The sequence below is a fragment of the Adiantum capillus-veneris genome, chromosome 27, assembly GCF_014529385.1.
Source record: "Adiantum capillus-veneris isolate H3 chromosome 27, ASM1452938v2, whole genome shotgun sequence".
Lineage (NCBI taxonomy): Eukaryota > Viridiplantae > Streptophyta > Polypodiopsida > Polypodiales > Pteridaceae > Adiantum > Adiantum capillus-veneris.
The window spans coordinates 111,964,982-111,986,166 of NC_140957.1; the positions used below are offsets into that span (position 1 = coordinate 111,964,982).

The 21,185-nt window shown below is 47.4% G+C and overlaps 1 protein-coding gene across 2 annotated transcripts in view; it reads left to right on the forward strand.

Annotated features, from left to right (window-relative positions):
- Nucleotides 1-20,914, forward strand: part of LOC147422578 (uncharacterized) — a 53,483-nt gene extending 32,569 nt beyond the window's left edge. The window contains exon 2 of one of the 2 annotated variants that reach the window (XR_015186868.1): nucleotides 20,534-20,914. Coding sequence is in view for 1 of the 2 variants with exons in the window: in XM_086503751.1 (XP_086359877.1) it covers nucleotides 166-531 (366 nt within the window). In the remaining variant the exon portion in view is untranslated. Of the gene's footprint in view, nucleotides 1-3; nucleotides 2,618-20,533 lie in introns of those variants that run through there. The other variant, XM_086503751.1, reaches the window with a different exon arrangement.
- The last annotated feature ends 271 nt before the right edge of the window (nucleotides 20,915-21,185 follow it).

The following is a 21,185-nucleotide window of genomic DNA, read 5'->3' on the forward strand; positions in this document are numbered from 1 at the left end:
CAGGTCTCTCAGCCTGACCTGCTTGTTTCGGCATCCAGCTTGACCATCCCCTGGCTGCCCCTTCATCAAGCCTCTCCTAAGTTTGCGGCCCTTTGCGTAACATGCTGACAGGGCAGCCTGCAAAGAGAGACCCCGCACAGTTCAGAGAGATGGCCTTGAAGGTGGATGGAGACCCGGGAGCTGCAAGGATGCCAACTTCTACGGGAGCTTGCTGGAGCTGCCTCTGCGAGAGCTGGCTGGAGTGGCTGTCCTCGTCCTCTTTGTCACTGTAATCAGCCAATCATGGAGGTAGCAGAGGACATACTTGTAGGACTACTAGTAATGCTATTACTGATGGCAGCAGTGATGTTAGAAATACTGTGTGCTGTTTTTCCATCCTCAGCACTAGCAACACGCTTGCGGGCTAATAATGCAGGTAGCTCCATGCAGGCAGTTGTGGCGGGACTACTCTTTGGTTCTGTACTTGCTGTAGCACCGCAGCTCGCAGTGATGTTCTCATCGTTGTTAATGTTGTCCCCTCCACAGGCATAGCGCCTCCTGATTCAGCAAGGAGTACTTCGGTTTCTGTGCTAGTTGTGGTCTCTTGGGACATCATGAACCATGTAATGAGCAGCCTGAAGGTCAAAGAGGTGCTTGCCTTGGTTGGTTTGCTTTTGGTACGTCGATCACGTGGCACCTGGGTACGCTGCTCCTATGCTAACCCAACCCAATTGCCCCCGCGTTGATTGCAACATATGCTCAACAAGGACAAGGTCAGGAAGCTCTGTGCTGTCTTTATCAGTTGCAAAGTGAAGACCTTTCTCCAGCTGCAACACTTATGCTTGCATCTTGAAGGCCTGTGGCCCTACACAAGACGTGTTAGAGGCCTGTGTCAATGCTTTGGTCGACATGTATGCCGAATGCAATGTTCTCATGAAAGCACAAAAATTTCTTGCTGAGCTTTCTGTACGAGATGTCGTCAGTTGGAGCATGATATGCCCACCATGGCTGTGGCAAGGACACTCTGGGCTGTTTCCAGCAGATGCTACGTGACGGCCTCTTTCCAGATGCAATCATCCATGCTTGCACCTTCAAGGCCTGCGGCATTGTGCAAGGACTGTTGAGAAAACATGCAGTCCTTGTGGTGCTTCATTCGACATTTATGGCGAATGTGGCCAGAATGTCGTCTCTTGGACCGCATTGATCTCTCAACATGGTTGTGGCAAACAAGCTCTGGGCTGTTTTCAGCAGATGCCAGGTCAAAGTCTTTCTCCAGATTCCGTACTTCTCACAGGATGCATATATCACTTGATGTGGTTAAGGTTGTCTGCATCTTAACAGCTTGCTGTATGTCAAGGGCATATATCACTTGATGTGGTTAAGCTTGTGTGCATCTTAACAGCTTTCTGTATGTCAAGGGCCTCAACAGTGACGTGATGTAAAACAAACCTCAAGGGGTTTGATTCATTTTAAGCTGGCATCGGCAAGATTTTTGGTGGATCTTGGCAACAACTCCCTGCGAGTATATACTGTGGTGAGATGGGCGTAGCACATGGTATGCAAATGGCAGTCAAAAGCCATGGCAAGGTGTTTTATGTGCAACCAGCATGTATGATTAGATTGTTGAGGTTGTAATGGACTGGGAGATTGTTAGTTGTCCACAAAGGGGATGCAAGAAAGTCGTAGCAATCTGCAAGTGCACGTTGATTGCAACTATTCTCAATAAGGACAAAGTCAGGAAGCTCTGAGTTGTTTTGATCAGATTGAAGTGAAGGCCTTTCTCCAGTTGCAATCACCTATGCTTTCATCTTGAAGGCCTATGGCCTTACAACACCTTGTCATGGACGAGAGTTTTCACGATCAGATTGCTAATTGTGGGTTGTTGGAGAACATGCCATGCTTGCCGGTGCTTTGGTCGATATGTATGGCAAACATGGCGCTCTCATGATTGCAGGAAAGGTGAAGACCCGTGGTCTTACACAAGATGTTGTCGTGGATGAGAGGATTCACAATCACATTGCTACTTGTGAGCTGTTGGAGAAACATGTCGTACTTGCTGGTACTTGGGTCGATATGTATGCCAAATGTGGCACCCTCACGAAAGCATGAAGAGTTCTTGATGACCTTTTGTATGCTAAACAAGGACAAGGTCATGAAGCTCTATGCTGTTTTCATCAGATGCGAGGTGAAAGCCTTTCTCCAGATGCAATCACCTATGCTTGCACCTTAAAGCCCTGTGGCGTTACGCAAGATGTTGTCATGGATGATAAGATTCACGAACAAAGTGCTACTTTATGTGCTATTGGAGAAACATGTTGTGCTTGCCGGTGCTTTGTCACCTGCTTGGTCTGGCACCCAGCTTGATCAGCCCCTGGTCGACCCTTCATTAAGCCTCCCCTAAGTTTGCAGCCCTTTGCATAGCATGCTGACAGGGCAGACCTAAAGAGCGAGACCCTGCACATTTCAAAGAGATGGCCTTGAAACCGTGTGTTGTAAGGAAGCCAACTACTGCAAGAGCTGGCTGGTGCTACCATCACAAGAGCTGTCTGGAGTCACACTGTAATCAGCCAATCTTCTTGACTTGGGCATGTACTTGTAGTACTACTAGTAATGGATGGCAACAGTGATATTAGAGATACTGATTGTTGTTTTTGGATCCTAAGCACTAGCAGCATGACCTGCGGACTAGTAATGCAGGTAGCTCCATGCAGGCAATTGTAGCAGGAGTACTCTTTGGTTCTGTACTTGCTGTAGCACCTGTAACAGGGCTACAGTGTCCTTCACGGTATAGTGTCTTTCACAGGACAGGTCTAGGCTGGTTCACACTGGACGGACCCTCTGGGCTGGGGAGTGACACCTCTGGGCTGGGGAGTGACATGTGGCAGGGTACCGACGGTGGTCTAGTGGACCTCGTGGCCAGGTCACCACATGGATGACATTTATGAGCCGTTGGTGGCTCTTTATGGTGGTACATATGAGTAGTAGCGGTTGGTTATTCGATTATCTTCTTCACCTTTGGTCCAGCATCGTCCTCTAGAGCAGTGAGTCTATACACAGAGCACGTCTTCACCATCCCTGCACATCTGAGCCTCGACACCCCATTGTACCTGTGAACCCTGGGCTGGAGCTGAGTGTGCTGCCACGCCAGAGTCTATATCGGTGCTTTGAGATAGTCGAGTCACTTGTTGTGGTCTACTCTACTGCTGCTGTTGTGTCTCTTTGAGCTAGGGTGTGTCTATTGTTTCCTGTTTTCAATCTGTTTGAGTGAGATTGTCACGCACATTGCACTGAGGACCACCCACTGTAGAGAGCACGACACATTATCCGCGCTACAGGTGCTCTCATTTTGGCGATCACGGTGGGACCTCAACTGAAATCTCACTCTGTGAGGTGCAAATCTTGAAGCTAGTTGGGTCTATCTAGCTTCGCCGACCTTGCCTTGCACTGTTCTCCTCTCGCCTGGTCCAACTGTTCTCTCGCCCTGGTCCAACCTGTCCTCGTCCCTGGTCTAGTTCTCCTCGATCCTGGTCTAGACCTCGTCCCTGGTCCACCCTGGTCTAGACCTCGTCCCTGGTCTAGTTCTTCTCGACCCTGGTCTAGACCTCGTCCCTGGTCAAGCCTGGTCTAGTCACTTGCCTGGTCTAGTAGAGTCTAGACCAGTCTTCAGCCAGTTCAAGGTCTTCTTGCCCAAAGCTTGGTTGGGTTGGTGGTCACTGCATGACACATACAAGGCGGTCAGTCGAGCGTCAAAGCACACTACTGAGCCCTCTGAAGCACTACAACAGAAGACGACCCTTGGAACCTGTTAGAAGTCCATCAACCTCATCACCCATACCTCCACATACGACTTCACCCATTCCTCCCTCCGGTTCCACATCTTCCAGATCACCTTCACTAGTAAAGCTCTCTCCTATTCTGCTACAGCAGGCTACTGAGCAACAGGCTCAACAAGGGGCCATGGAGCCATTGGCTAGCGTTTTGGCTAAGGTAAACATCAAGTTCCCTACATTCAAAGGACTCTCTTCAGAAGATGCTGACGACCATGCAAGGAGGTTTGTATCTCTTTGTAGGGGTCGTGGTCTTAACAGGGAAGATGCTTATTTGGTACTCTTTCCATCCACCTTGGATGGCTTAGCAGACAAATGGTACAGCCAGTTTGCAGAGAACCATTTTGTAACTTGGGCAACCTTAAGACAACAGTTTTGTGCAGCTTTCAGGCCAGGTGACTACCAGGAGAAGGTGTTGGATGAGTTGGCCAACATGGTGCTCCAGCCAGAGGAGACTTTTGCAGAACTTATGACCAAAACCAAGTCTCTGGTTGCCAAGCTTCCCCAGCAACCAGGTGAATTTATGGTTAAGAAGTGGGTAGAGAAGGCGCTTCCCAAAAGTTCTCAGCAAAAACTATGAGAGAGTCTCCGACCCGACACCACTCTGGAGGAGTTCATCGCAGCTGCTACGCGGATAGAGGGGGCTAGGAAGCTGTTCATGAACCCCCCTCACATAGAGACCCCCTTTGTGTTTTTGGAAAGTCCTTCTGATCCTTTATCTTCTTTACGCAGGGAGCTGGAAGCCCTAAAGTTACAGCGAGCTCTTCAAGAGGAGAGGTCCTTCTCTTAGACAAGAGAAGCCTCCACATCACGAGGCATTGGAACAGATTAAGCGCGAGCTAGAAGAGCTCAAGTGTCAGCAAGAGACTAAGGCTACGGTTTAGTGTAGCTCATGCTGCTCTCCAGGGCACCCTCCACAGGAATGTCCCCTTCGGGTTTACTGCCACTTTTGTGAAAAATCTGGACATGAGGACAAGGATTGTTACTACCTCAAGGGATTGCGACAAATACAGCAAAGTCTTGGTCCTTCTCTTCAGCAAGGGCTAACACCTGCATCCAACATGGTTTCTCCCTGTGGCCATCCACACCATATGCCACCTTTGCTGACAGCCCCTCCGATGCAAGGTATGCAGAACACTTTTCCCTTTCAGAGCTTTTATAATACCCATGCTCCCTCATCTCCTCAAAGCTTCTATGCCTCCACCTCCAACGCAATGCACCAGGAGCAAGGACCACCTTGCACTTCGACTCGCCCTTTGAATCGGCCCATTTTATGCCACAGATGCGGGGAATATGGTCATTACCAAAGCAAATGCCCTTTGCCCGAAGGGTCCCCTCCCTGCCGTCATTGCCTTGATATGAAGGATCACTACAGTAAGGATTGCCCTAAAATTCGTGCATCCACGGCTTCGAACCCAAGTCAAAGCCAGACTGAGTTTGCCTTTCCCAAGCTCAATTTGATAGCAGTTAGCACTATTTCTCAGCCGCCTCCTTCTACCCACGTGGTTACCCCTAAAAATAAGCCGCCGCAGTTGGCAGAGGAGCTATCGGGCGTCCTCACCCGGGCCCAGAGAGCTGCTCGCGGTCTTAGCATTCCAACAAGTTCAACTCCCCCACACAGTCTCACACCAGTGGATACCCTGCCTGCAGCTGTTAACAAGCCATCCCTCAGTGCCATGAAAGAATCCACATCTTTGCTCTCCGATATTGATGAAGCTTTCTTGGAAGCAGTTTCCGATCTACAAAAGATCAAGGTATCCGAGAAACAACTGGTAGAACAAGACAAACTTATAGCAGAGTCAGTCTTGAAGAACACCTTCCAACAAGTGTCCCTCTATGACATGCTGTGACTAGATGCAAAGTTTAGAAGTGACACCCTTGCTGTTATTCAATCACTTTATCCTGGAGCAGGTCCTAGTGGCGGGCACCTCCCAGTGTGACCATCAGAGTCCTATATGATATGCAATCCCGCTGCTCCCCTCACTGATTATAGAAGCCCTCGCCTGACAGTGTTCGTTTTGGGTCGGCAATTCTCAGGAGTGATAGTGGATGGTGGATCTGGCATCAACCTGATGCCCGAGTTCACTATGTTAGCTCTAGGTCTACAGCCTACTTGCCCCGCTCCATTCACAGTTACATTGGCCGACCAGCGGACGGTCTACCCAGTGGGCATAGTGGACAATGTGCCTCTGCAGGTACAAGACTTTACTTTTAACTTGGATTTTGTTGTGGTTCGTCTTCCCCAGATTGAGGGGGAATTTCCTTTGCTCATTGGAAGACCATGGTTGCGACACACTAAAGCACTTCATGATTGGAAAAACGACGCAATGTGGATACAAACTTCTGGCTCCCCGATGCACAACCCATCCTCTTAGAAGGAGGTATGGATCAAGTGTTGGGTTAAAGGCCTAAATAACCCCTTTTTGTACATTTTTATACTTTGTCCAGGTTCAGGTTCATATTGAACCTGGACACATTTTCTAAAGGTCACTTATAATAAAAGTGGGAAAACCCAAAACTCACTTATTGAGTTTTCCCCAAAAACGTGAGCCTTCTCTCTTCTGCTAGCGCTTCCTCTCCTTTTGGCCTTTGCCTCCCCTCTTTGCACACACATTGCACTTCCTTGCGTGCTCTTTCACTTGCACACACTGCCGCGCACTCATCAACTGGTATCAGAGCCTTGATTAGGGTTTGCCCCAAACCTGCAAATGCTGAATTTCAGCCAAGAAGGTCAACTTTCACGCGAGATTTTGCAATTTCGTCACCAAAGGACTCGTCCCCGGACACTAGAGAGCTCCCGACAACCCAAATTGACCCAAAACAAGCTGAAATTAGGTCAAAAACAGGAAATTACAGGTTATGACAGCAAAATACAGGTTTTGCAAATGATGTATTAAGGTGTGGGAATACTTTTGCTAAGTCTCCGCTACTCGAAAACACTGAAATTGCCGAAAAACAAGCCCTAAAACAGGTGTTTTAAGCAAATTTCAGATTTGCACAGGTTTTTCCAAGTGTTTTTATGGTGCGATTACATTGGGGAAAGTGCAAATTGATGCAATCGACGCACATTTGACAAATTTTATCGATGTATGACAATTTGTGGCTCAATTTCATGCAATTTTGATGCTACAAATTGGGGCTTTTGCGCTTACATGCTTCTAAAGGCTGTGTATTAGCCTTATGTATGTCTTCTGATGCTAAAAACAACTAAATTCGTTGATTTCGAGCACAAATTCGCTCGCTGAAATTTCCTGCGCATAAATTTCAGAAATTGAATTTTGTGCCCAAAACGTCCTATTTTGCCCCAAATTGCTCTTGTGACCATTTGGAGCTGTAGCGCACATCTCTGTGAGGCTATACTCCGATTTTTGCGCATTTTGCCCAAAAATTCAGCGTATTATCCCTCTTATTTCGTGCAACTATGGCCTCATCTTCTTCGGATGTGAAGAACCTCTTCGAGATTAGGAGGTTACCAAATCTATGCCTTGTTATGGAGTCTCTATTGACTCTTTGCATAGAGGTACACCTTCTTCCAATATTTCCACAGTAACTAAACCCAATGAGCCACCTGAGCCAGCTCAAAGGTTGACTGTCATAGAAGTTATCCCGGATGCGCCCTTGGTGGAAGTCTTTGAATTTGGTGAGCCTATGGAGGATCATAGAAGCGGGCAAAAATCTCCTCCGAGAACAAAGCTCCCTTCACAGAGCTCGTCCTGCCTAATGAATTTCATTCTCATGATAGTTGTCTTGCTCATGGTGGCTGCGCTCTGTAGCATCTCCTCTTTCAAATAGTGGTACATGGACTTCATCTACAGCCCTAGTCCCCCTCACACCTCTTCGCCCTTGCCCTCTCCCTACCTCCTTTGCCCTCGCTCCCTCCCTAGGCCTCGCCCTCTCCCTACCTCCTTTGCCCTCGCCCCCTCCTTAGGCCTCGCCCTCTCCCTACCTCCCTTGCCCTCGGCCTCCCCATACCTACCCCCTCGCCTTCGCCCTCACCTACCTCCTCGCCCTAGCCCCCCTACCTACCCCCTCGCCCTAGCCCTCCCCCTCCCCCCTACCTAACCCCTCGTCCTAGCCCTCCCCCTCCCACCTACCTACCCTCTCGCCCTAGCCCCCCTACCTACCCCTCGCCCTCCCCCTCCCACCTACCTACCCCCTCGCCCTAGCCCCCCTACCTACCCCCTCGCCCTCGCCCTCGCCCTCCCACCTACCTACCCCCTCGCCCTAGCCCCCCTACCTACCCCTCGCCCTAGCCCTCCCTTGCCCTAGCCCTCCTACCTACCCCCTCGCCCTCGCCCTCCCCTCCCACCTACCTACCCCCTCGCCCTCCAGCTCCCACCTACCTACCCCCTCGCCCTAGCCCTGCTACCTATCCCCTCACCCTCGCCCTCGCCCTCCCCCTCCCACCTACCTACCCCCTCGCCCTCCAGCTCCCACCTACCTACCCCCTCGCCCTAGCCCTGCTACCTATCCCCTCACCCTCGCCCTCGCCCTCCCCCTCCCACCTACCTACCCCCTCGCCCTAGCCCTCCTACCTACCCCTCGCCCTCGCCCTCCCCTCCCACCTACCTTCGCCCTCGCCCTCCCCCTCCCACCTACCTACCCCCTCGCCCTCGCCCTCCTACCTACCCCTCGCCCTCTCCCTATCTCCCTCGCCCTCACCCTCCCCCCTACCTACCTACCTCGGATTTCAAGCATTCACCTCCGTTCCTTGCGGCTTTCAAGCATCCCGTTGTTGTTAATGCTTTTTGTTCTGCCATTAAGATAGAGCTTAACCTCACCTGCGTTATTACTCGAGCTTCTGATCATCAGTCATTTTAACAATTTCATCTGCAAGTGAGGACCGTGTCATTTTCTTCTCACTATGGTTATGGAGGATAAAGATGCGTTGGATCCAAACCGAGCATATCTCTTTGTTGAGGAGCCAAGCTGTCTGTTTTGCCGATTGGGATTCTTGGACTATGCAATCATATTGGGTTCTTGCCTATTAAAAGGCTTAAGGCGTTGCAAGCAGAGCAGTGTTTTACTCCACTTTTAAGGCATGTAAGGTCATGGTTGGGCCTAGCACCTGCTTCAAGAAATGTACGGATGTAGTACCTAGTGGTTTTCTTTCACAGTTTTTTTCAGTATTCCTCTCACCGAGACGGTGAGCGATCTTGTGGCGGGCAACCTGTAGCAAGGCTAGAGTGTCCTTCACGGTACAGTGTCTTTCATAGGATAGGTCTAGGCTGGTTCACACTTGACGGACACTAGACGGACCCTCTGGGCTGGGGAGTGACACGTGGCAGGGTACCGACGGTGGTCTAGTGGACCTCGTGGCCAGGTCACCACATGGCTGACATTTATGAGCCACCAAAACATATGAGTAGTAGCGGTTGGTTATTCGATTATCTTCTTCACCTTTGGTCCAACATCGTCCTCTAGAGCAGTGAGTCTATACACAAAGCACGTCTTCACCATCCCTGCACATCTGAGCCTCGACACCCCATTGTACCTGTGAACCCTGGGCTGGAGGTGAGTGTGCTACCACGCCAGAGTCTGTATCGGTGCTTTGAGATAGTCGAGTCACTTGTTGTGGTCTACTCTACTGCTGCTTTTGTGTCTCCGTGAGCTAGGGTGTGCCTATTATTTCCTGTTTTCAGTCTGTTTGAGTGAGATTGTCACGCACATTGCACTGAGGACCACCCACTGTAGAGAGCACGACACATTATCCGCGCTACAGGTGCTCTCACCGCAGCTGGCAATGATGTTTGCCTTCTCCACAGGCGTAGCGGCTGCTGATTCAGCAAGGAGTACCTTGATTTCCATGCTAGTTGTGGTCTCTTGCGACATTATGAGCGATGCATTGAGCGGCGTGAAGGTCAAATGGGTGATTGCCTTGATTGGTTTACTTTTGGTACTCCAATCACCTGGCCCCTGTGTATGCTGCTCTTAGGCCAACCATTACCTCCTTTCAACCCAATTTCCCCACGTTGATTGCAACATGGATAAGGTTAGGAAGCTCTGTGCTGTCTTCAGTTGCAAAGTGAAGGCCTTTCTCCAGATGCAATCACCTATGCTTGCATCTTGAAGGCCTGTGGCCTTACACAAGGTGTTAAGAGGCCTGTGGCACTCCTTTGGTCGACTTATATGCCAAATGCGATGTTCTCACGAAAGCACAAAAAGTTCTTGACGAGCTTCCTGTACGAGATGTTGTCAGTTGGAGTAGGATATATCCACCATGGCTGTGGCAAGGACACTCTGTTTTCAGCAGATGCTACGTGACATTGTGAAGGCCTCTTTCCAGATGCAATCACCCATGCTTGCGCCTTCAAGGCCTGTGGCATTGTGCAAGGGTTTCTGAAAAAACATGTATTGCTTGTGGTGCTGTATTCGACATGTATGGCGAATATACATCCACATGGCACAAGAATCTGATGCACAATTGCTTGTCTACCAAAAACCCAACCTTGGCTGATATTTACAAGTTGAGAGAACTACAGCATCTAGAGAAAGACCTTCACATGGCATCTGCTAAAAACAGCCTAGAGCTTGCTTGCCACAGCCATGTTGGGCAATCCATGCGCCCCAAGAGACGACATTCTGGTCCGATTTAGTACGGTGAGTGTGAGTGGTAGGAAACGAGAGGATGTGCGTGTTGCCGGGCATGAGGCACCCAAAAGAGGGATCCACGTGCAATTAAAGGTGGCCACTGGCCGATGTGCCTGTAAGGCTTGCTTGTTGCATACATGTTTTGAGCACATAGCCATCCACTATACCAACAAATAATAAACAATTGTGTGGTGCGAGCATATGTCCACAATATACTTGGGCAAACCATGCTTAGTATTTATAGACAGATAGATGATAGATCTACACTACTTCAAAGCTTATCCCACTGATTGAGAATTCCAAGAGATTTTGAGAAGGGACATACAAAGCAATGTCCATTTCGACAAACAACAAACTTGAGGGCATTGTGTAATTTCTCCTATGCTCCTCGCATTAACAATAGACTCGACTTTGTTCATCTTCTTCATGCCTTTTCCTGCAAATAGTAACGTTTTCTAAAGGTAGGCCTAGTTTGACACTGTCGTGCGGTGGCACATATATAATGTGAAATCATGTACATAAGTAAATTTTCATAGGTTTAGATGCATGGGAGTGGGTGCAATGTACATATGTCACATGCTTGTTTACGGTTGCCAATATGTATATACCTTATCGGGTAGTTGGGCCCTGGATGCGGCACCCAGAGTTATCAGGGAACGCGGGAGCAGGGGTCTAGAACGTCGGAACGACGTTTTGGGGCTTGGGGCTAACGTGGAATGTTCCGGAACGGGCAGGCGTTATAGTAGGTAGAGTCAAACCGGAACGGACCGACTGGAACGGCCAGAACGGCAGGCAGATATCCCGGATGGTCGGATTCAGGTCAACGGCCATATTTCCAGCCAATAATAAAGAACATGCATATTTTTGGACGTTGGTTTTTTTTAATTTGAAGTGAGCAAAGCCCTATATAATGCAACCCCTCTCACCCTTCCCTTTACAACTTACAAGTGAATGCATTGTTCTAGCCTCTACCCTCCCTCCCCCCCTCTCTCTCTCTCTCTCTCTCTCTCTCTCTCTCTCTCTCTCAAGGCTCAAGCTTACATGATGCGCATTCGCCATTGAAGATTCAAGAAGCTCTCAAGTCTCAACTTTCAAGTCTACAAGGCTTGCCTATGTGTGTGTGTGTGCGCGCGCGCGTGCGCGTGTGTGCAGCCCTGCCCCCTCACGCTCTTCCCTTCTCCCCTATCCCCTCGCGCTCCCCCTGGCCCCCCCTTGCGCTCTCCCTCTGCAAGCCTGACTTCCCCCTGCTGCCCTACCCTCTAGCGCTCCCGCCTCGCACTCCGCCCACTGCAACGCCCCCCTTGCTGTCCCATGCGTAGAGAGCGAAAGCGAAGAGAACGTAATGAGAGAAAGAGAAAGCGTAGAGAGAAAGTGGAAAGAAAATGCATAGAGTGGAAAGAAAATGTGTAGAGAGAGAAAGCCTGCACGCGTAGAGAGAAAATCTGCACGCGTAGAGAGAGAGGAGAAAAAAAAACTGCCGATTTTTTCTCTTCAATTATGTGAGTGCGGGTTTTTGCAGTGGATATCCACCCAGGTGATTTTTCCTGCTCTTCCCGTTCCTCACTTTATTATCTTCTTCACTTCATTCTATTTCTCTTCCTCTCTTCCTCTCCTTTTGCGGCCTTCAATCATGAAGAAACAAAATGGCAAGGATGACGCTGTGGAGGATGCCATTCAAAAATGCAAGGAAGAAATGAGAGAGTTCATCAACAAGATTAATCGCCACCTCCTAGGTACCATTAAGGCACTCGACGAGCGCGTGTCGGCATCGGAAAGCACGATACATACTCTTTAGGATTGTGTAAAGGCCCAAGATGAGAAAATCGCACTACTCAAGAAAGAGGTTGTAGAGGTGCGATCGTAAAATGTCCTCAAAGAGGGAGAGCTTCAACCCTTAGTAATCGAAGCGCTTAACACGATTAAAGAACAAGTGCGGACCATCAAAGAAGGTGAGGAGCAACAAAAAGAAATGACGACCTCGTGGGTAGATGTCATCACAAAGACCTAACAAAAAGCAGAAGAGGCAAAGAAATGGATCGAGATTGTCAAGAAAGGAAACGGCAAGGAAATAACCCCCACCCCCACACCAACCATCATTAACCTGACACTAGAAGAGGAGCAAAGGAGACGTGTGCGGGCCTTACATGTAAGGATATGTGGCCTCAGACCAAGATAATGTCGATGAAAAGGTGAAAGAACTCATGACTCTGGTGGAGGTTAACGAGCAGACGCATACGAGGGCTTGTAGAGTGGGCAATAAGAAAAGTGAGAGCAATGGGGAAACCTCGAAGGAAAGGGCACTCATCCCCTCCGTGGAAGTGAAGGACTTCTTGAAGAAGAGACCGACTCTAAAGAAGACAGGCATCTTTCTTGGAGATGACCTCACCCTCTCGCAGATTGCTCATATGCAAGAGGTAATGCCGGAAATTAGAGTAGCAAGGGAGAAAGGGAAGATTGCTTTTCACAAGGATGGAAGGGTGGTGATATTGGAGCGACGCTCCGCATGACGGTGCGAGACCTATGGGACCACACTAAAGAAGGCAGCTTGGAATTGTAATGGGTCACTCCGTCTTGATGTAGGTGCCTTTGAGGATAGTTTCTGTCACGTGACACATCCAACCCTATGTGTCCGTGGACAAGCTACAGCATGATCAGGGTTCAGTCAGTCGAGTCAGTCTAGATAAGAAGTGATCTGGCACTTTTGGGAGTCTGTTCGCAGACCGTGCATGTCCAGTCAATTGGTGTAGATGCATATCCTCTGGTTGCACACAGCATGATCATAAGCATTCCCATCAGAATCCATCAGATTCCATCAGGGGAATTTTCCAATGCATTTAGCCTATTTTCCCTATTTTTGACATTTTTCACTTATTATTTTTAAGTGACTTTTGTTGGAAAGTAGGTAAGGCAATTTTGCTAAGTTTGTATATAAGCAAACTAGAGCTAGCACTATTTGGCAGAAGAGACAACAGGAGCCAAGCTCAGCAGGCAACTTCTCCAACAAGAACTTGGTGGTAATTCCCTCCAAGCAAGAACCTCCCCTAGCGTTTTGCATCAGCCTTGCCATCGCTAGAAACTTCCAACCCCTAGCGTTTTTGAAGAAGATCATCGCCACAGATTCCTTCAGCTAGCGTTTTTGCAAAGCTCAGCATACCTAGCGTTTTTGGCAGTTTCAGCAGGGCGATTTCAGCAGTAGGAAGACCAGCAAGATTCAGCCCTAAGGAGTAGCAGATTCAGCCCGGTAAGAACCTTAGTTTTCAGCCTTAATGAACCTCAGTTTTGAGCCCTAAACCTGCAGATTTTCAGCGACAAAGACCCACAGAAACAGTCTCCCCAAATCAGCGTTTTGGACTAGTCGCAGATTTCAGCCCATAGTGTTTTTGGACAACAGTAGAAAGATTGCAGATTTCAGCCCTAGTGTCGGCCTCGTCATCCCCGTCCTAGTCGTCAACATAGTCTAGACTTGCATCAGTCTCATGCATCACCATTGTACCAGATTGTGCAATCATAAGTAGACCACTCTCGCCGACGAGAGTGGGGCCTTTGGAGGAGGGTTTTACAACGTTTCTGGTGTCGTATCTCTCTTCTCTCTCTATCTCTCAGTCTCATACACTTGCACGCACAGTGTCCATTCACTTTGTTTGTGATCATAGCATTCTCTCATTAAGAACGGAAGGCTCTCTCTTCCTTAAGAACAAAAGGAACCTTGAGCACAGTTCGGAGCACTCATCTTGAGCAAAGCGCAAACATTCATTCCGCTGCACCTAACATTGGTATTAGAGCTTTGACAGTGTTCTGTATCACTCAAGGAAAGAACCACAAGAATCACAAGAATTTTTTTGCTTGTTGCAGTCGCACGAACCCAAGTTCACTTGGGCGTGTCGATTCCTAATCGTATTTTTGAAGAGTGACAGGAATCCCAGGAAAGAAGGGCTTGTCCAGCCTCCCCTTGTGTCTCTTTTCACTCATTGAGAGCGGACCGTGCACTTAGCGGCCGACCAATCGACATGAGGTGGGAAGAAGCAACCTTGGTGTGAGCGCAAGGCCGCCAAGGGGTGCGCCCGCGGAAAAGAGTAGAACTTGGGTGAGGAGAAGATCCTTCTCAGACACGGTTTGCAAGCGAAAGAAAACCTCAAGAACCTCAAGAACCCAAGACCCCCAAGAACCCAAGTTCCTCATGAACTTAAGAACCCAAGAACCCACAAGAACCCACGACTTCAGAATGGTCATCACTCGAAGCGGAATGGATACTTTGCTTGGAGGTGATGAGCATGAGAGAGGCGAAGAAGACTTTTCTCCACCAGGAGGTTTTTCCGACCCTCCCCCTTTCCCATCTACGTCAAGGATTGCACTAACTCCTATGGAGGCTTTCGACAAGATGTTTATGGAAAGGAAGTTAGAACGTGAAGAAAGAAATGCCCTGCAGTCATCTCGACAACTAGCGCTACAAGGCGATACAGCATGTTGGTATGGATAGATGACAACATGATTTCAGTCACCTGGTTTCAACATGGATAGATTGCCTCTGTTTCAATACTCCTTGGATGCACCCTCCCCCTCTCACACGGACAGAGATCACCTGACTCATACACCAGGATCTGATTCAGCTAGATACCAGGCCAACACATGAGTTGGGCACGAAGATGGCCTTCTGCAGAGAGCATCTTCTCCAACTCACGGAGGACGGTTTTGTGTCTAGGCGTGCATACATGGATACACACTTATCTCATGGGATACGATGCGCTATTGGGTAGATATGCACATCCTCACATTAGCTCCAGATCGAGACTGGCCGATTTCGAGGGGTACCAGCAAGGGTTAGGATATGTCACCTATGTCACTTAGAGCCAGAGACAGATCTGCACTACACATGTCATTGTCCGACGTACTATGAGATACGCGGCCACTTCCATTGTTTGTTCAGAGAGGGTTTCGGACCATTTTCTAGAGTCATGAGATATGAGGATCAAAGATGTCTCGGATTGTTCCTGCTAGAGCTGCAGAGACTTAGGGAGAGCTTGCTGAGGACATCAGGAGGGAGATAGTCTCAGAGACGAATCACAGATTTCTTTACACCAGCCAGAGGAGAGCCAGAGGAGCAGTCATCACAGCAGATATCAGATCCCACCCACACTAGAGGTACATTGATTGACCGAGCCATTGAGCTAGGCAAATCCAGACGCCCATGACCTCGAGGGGTCTCCCACCATTGACAAAGGTTACAACAGAAGATACAGATCACTCTAGCTCGACATACAAGACGCCCAAACAGAGTACTGACCATGGAGGATGTTGATGAGATTCGACAGCGACCGATGAGAGATTTCATTGGAACCCACCAAACCCCCCTCCCCTCCCCTCTATCACGTTTAAATTCTGAATCAGCTTCAGATTCATTTCCTTAGTGTTTTAGGGTTTAGTGTTAGTTCTTTGTACTTTTTGTACCCAAACATGGTATCAGATTCACCAATTGTATGGTCCCATAGCTCATTTTGGCCCTTCAAAGACGTTAATATAACATTTCATTTCATCTCTCTCTCTCTCTCTCTCTCTCTCTCTCTCTCTCTCTCTCTCTCTCTCTCTCTCTCTCTCATCATCCATGGCCTCTTCTTCTTGTACAACCCCCTTTGTCCATGCGAGCAACACTCAAATGCCAAAGGAATGGTTGTAGTGGGATGAAGTGACTTCGGAGGGCACCTTGTCGGCGGCGGGAGGAGGTGCTCGAGCATGGGCATGCAAACTATGCTCTTACCATTTGAAAGGGGGCCACGACAAGGTGAGGGCACACTTTCTTTGAGTGGCGGGACATGAGGTGAGATTTTGCACCAACATAAGCGTCGAGAAGAGGATGGAGCTTGAGGAAAAGGATCGGCAATTCAACACTAAATTCAAGCGCGCACGCAAAGCGGGCGACCCAAAGACGCTCATTTTCCCTTCTTCGACTCTACCCAGTGGGTCTTCATCCGGCCCGATTCGTCGCTGAAGGACCCTTGCTACCTCTTGGGACCCAAAGAAGAAGGCAGAGGTGGATGCCGCCGTTGCTCGCTTCTTTTATCGTGACCATATCTCATTTTTCGCGGCTAGGTAAGCTTTATCGATCTTCTCTCTCGTTTCTTCCGTTCTGTTCGTTTCCACCACCATGATCTCTAGCGTTTAAAGTCTAAACTATGAATAATGATACTAACCTCTTCCATGTGTGATCAAAATAGGTCGGAGTATTGGAAAGCTATGGTGCAACGGATAAGAGAGTATGGCACAGGCTATGTGCCTCCGTCTTCGGAAGCTCTCCGAACCACTTTGCCCGATCTTGAGAAGGCGGTTGTGGAGCAAGCAACACTCATTATTCAACGGCTTTGGGGCAAACATGATGTTTCCCTCATTGCCGACGAGTGGAGCGATACAAGGAAGAGGTCCATTCATGGCCTTGTCGCATACTCGAGTAGAGAGATGTACTTTGTGCACTCTCATGATGCCACCGAGAGTGGAAAGTCCGTCGATGTCCTCACCGCAGAGTGGACAACAGCCATAGAGACGATCGAGGAGCAGCATGTGATGGCTTTTGTCACAGATGGGGATGCACAAAATAAGGTAGCAACAACTATTGTAGAGGGCCACTATTCGCACTTAACGGTGTGCTTTTGCATGGCACAGTGCTTGAACAAACTTCTAAAAGACATTGGCAAGCTAGAATGGATCGCACTAGTCTTGCAGATGTAGTAAAAATTGTGAATTTCACAATTTCATTCGGTGCGAATATCTCAAGAGGTCGGGCGGCAGAGTGCTCCTTAAGTATTCAGATACCCGTTTCGCATTCAACTTTCTCCTTGTGTGCAGGTTGGCTGAATGTCAAAGTGCGGTCTGACAGGTTTTTATCAATGATGAGTTGATCACCTCCCTCTATGCAAAGACTGTTGTAGGGATTGTGTACTAGGAGAAGGCAGAGGATCTTAGTTCCGGAAGGAGCTGAAGAGTCTAGACGCACAGGTCAAATTGTTGCTTTGGGTTGTGGATGTCATGGACCCTTGCATTGGCAAGGTTTACGACTCAATGGACTACATGATTGAGCGGCTTGCACATCTTGAGCCGGATGCAGAGCGATATGCAGAGATCCATGCGCTGTAGCTCGAGGTGGAATTCATATGCCTCTCCTTTACACGGGGCAACATTCATGGTGGATCTAGAGTTCCAAAGTGCAGGGCAGAGACAGATAAAGAAGTCATGAATCAATTTACAGAGATCTTAAACAAGATGTTTCTAAACAGAGATGGGTGACGCATTGTCAGGTATCAGTTGAGACAATACAGAGAGATGCTAGGGCGATTCGGCAATAGATGCTCAAATTGATTGTAAGAAGATAGGTTCAGTGCTAAGGACTATGGCTAAAATGGCCCTGAGCTTCAGAGAAGACTGGCGAACCGTATTCTCAGCTAGTGAGTTAGACTTTAGTACCTCATGCTTGGAGCAATTGTGGAGTACCTTTAGCCACATTGCTTTCAAGAAGAGGAATCGGAAAGGAGTAGAGAAGGCAAATGATCTCGTCTTTGTTAGCGCAAATTTGAAAATGCTTTGCAAGAGTACAAACTAAACAGACAGATCCTTTTACATAGTGGGAGATGGAGCAAAAGGCTCCTCAGGCAGGTGGAGATACAGAAGCACTGATACCAGGTACTTCCTCCATGACCGAGGTCGAGCCGCACCTAGAGCTTTATGATGAGGCATGGGAGGATGTGCATGATATACAACCGACCACTACGAATTGGGGCTAGTGGCTCTTGACTCTTGAGGATTTAGGACTTCCATTATATACCTTTTTGTATTGCGGCTTGCCCCCTTTGTAGCCTCTTTATGGTATATGTCACCTTTGATTTTTTGGTATTGTGGATTGCCTCCTTTGTAGTCTCTTTATGGTATATGTCACCTTTGCTTTTTTTGTAGCTCCTTGGCGGGCCTTGTTAGCCAAAATTAATCCGAAACTAAATTTTGCTCAATATTATGGTTCATCTTTCAAGTCTTGTCTCTTAACTTCTACTCTTGCAATTATTTGAGAGCTTTAATCTGCAATTGCATGTGTTATTGTGTATGGGCATTATGTATGTTGCATATGTACTATGACCGCGGTGCCGCACATCACAATCAAGTTAAATGGTCTTCGAATCGTGTTTTTTGTGAATATTAGAGTCAAAGGACTCTAATACTACTTGTATTCAAACACATAACGCTGCAGGGAGGCTTGTCGTCGTACCCGTTTCAGGTAACTCTGGCGGCACCATTGATGTTTCCACATTCTAGATGACGCATTTGATGTTCCTAGGATGTTCTTAAGCTAAGGGTATGGTATGAGTGTACACATCACACTTGCTAAATACGACCAGACGAACACTGTTTATATGCACTAATTGGAGTACGTGGCCATCATGAATGCATTGCAAATTGGTCAAAAGTGAAAAGCTGATGCATAGCCACGCTTATGAACATAAGAGGAGTGATCCCACAAAATCTGGGATTTATGTGACTCCATCTGGCATTTTTCCCACCAAAAATGGCATTTTTGGGTCAAAAATGGACGAAAAAGATCCAAAATGGACACGTGTCGTGGGGAAGCAAGGGGGATGCTTGCTTATTGTTGCAAAAACTTGCAATTTTTCTCTCTTTCACATATCTACTTAGGATTTCTCTAGGGTGCAGCATTGCAATCGCGTCTCTCTTGCTACTTGTATTTGATGTTGTGAGGGTGTGAAGTAGGGTTTTCTTCCTTCAAGTTAGTGTGTGGGTTTGATTGTGGGTTTTCTTATATCTGTGCAAAATCAGCATTTTGGTGAAATGAGGGAGAAATCAAGGGTTAATTGCTTTGCAGAGGCGTGGCCACAAGTTTTGGTGGACTAGATTAGGGATTTGATCAAATTTTGTGTATGTGTTTGAGTGGAGCTTTAATGGTTTCTGATAAGTGTTTTTCTTTGTGTTTTTATCTTAATCCAATCATGATTTGTGTAAGCTTTTCTATTCTCTCAATCTCTCAATTGTTGAGTATAGTGAAGTGAAGGATTTGAATATTTCGTTTGTGTTTACTCACAATCTCTTGATTAGTGAGTTTAGTGAAGTAACCAAATTTAATTAACTAGGATGTGATTATGTTTATATTCTAGATTAACGAGTGTAGTAGTGAACTCTTCACGAGCTCTTACACCTGTAGTAAGTGTTGTGATAATCTCACATATTACACACGGTCTTATCTTTGGATTTGTGAGTGTTGCTGATTAACTTCACATCCTCTCACTTCCTCGAATTTTGTTAGTGTGCGTTTTATTTAACTCACGAACTCTCACAGCCAGAAGCATGGTGCTTTTCCAGCTGGACCGCATACTCTGACAACGTTTTGAGCCATCTGTGTGTGTGCGCACGTGTATATTGATACATATATATCTGTCATGGGTAATGCATGACTAATTTACTACACTCCTAAAGGACCATCCTCAAGGTCTAGACATACACATCAAGCTAGTCTACAGGAAGAGTGTATGTATGAGCTGCTGTGGATATGCATATGCCAACTTACTCTCTCTCTCTCTCTCTCTCTCTCTCTCTCTCTCTCTCTCTCTCTCTCTCTCTCTCTCTCTCCGTTTTTTCCCTTATACAATAGAAGGAACACTGGTCCTCTACAATTTACAACCGGAAGAACATGTCTTCCTCGATATTTCTTTGGTTCATATGTATGCTGAATGTGGATTGCCACCCATCATGCCCTCAAGGTCTATTGTAGAATAATATCCTGCTTGGTGATACGTTGGTCAACATACATGCTAAATGCGACGTCCTTCATCATTACTGCGTCCTATCGTGCGTCTCGAAGCAATGACAGAAACTCAGTTTGTAGAGCTTCATATGGATGTATGCTAACATGTCCATAAGTGTGTTGGAGGATTTGTGTGGAAGAGTATATTCATAGTCTTAAACCTGCAATGGTCACAAATAACAATAGTGAGGATGTCATAGTATTTTGTTTAGTTCTACGCATGATGAAGCTTATGGTAGTATTGTCTTGTGGTAGACTACCATGAGCTTATGACTGCACTTTTCTTTTTGAGCTTTTCTTAGATTCATCTAGGTATATATAAATATGCTCTGTTTGCTTTTAGCAGATGTGAAGTAAAGGTCTATTTCAGATGCCATCACCTATGCTTGCGGCCTATGGCATTATGCAAGTCATTAACATGGCCAAGAGAATTCATGATGAGAGTGCGAGTCACGGGTTGTCTAGCTTGGCAATGTTTTGGTCAACATGCATGCCAAATGCGGCATGGTCACAAAAGCATAAAATGTCATCACTTGGTAGTGCATAGATTGCACGATATGCCCACATAGCTTTTTTTAGTGAATGCAAAGTGAGTTTTCTCGCCAGATGAAGCCTCCTGGAATGTGTTGATGGGAGGATGTACCCAAAGCTAGTCAAACAAGCTCTATTATTGTTTTTGTTGGATGCAACAAGAGGGAACCTCCCCAATTGAATATGAGATTTGCTAGTCACGGGCTGATGCAAAAATGTCTTCCTTGATGATACTTTGGTTGGCTGATGCAAAAGTATGTCTTGCTTAGTGGTGCTTTGGTCGACATGTATGCCACAGGAGAAAATTCATGGGAGATTTTCTAGCTATGGCGGTATTACCTCTTGCAGCATGTGTGTGCGGGCAACATATTGGCTAATTGAATTTTTGAAATTTTATCTACAAGATCTATCTATATCACATATCACAAGAAGTTTTTGACATATTCCCACTACAGTACTTGCAATGA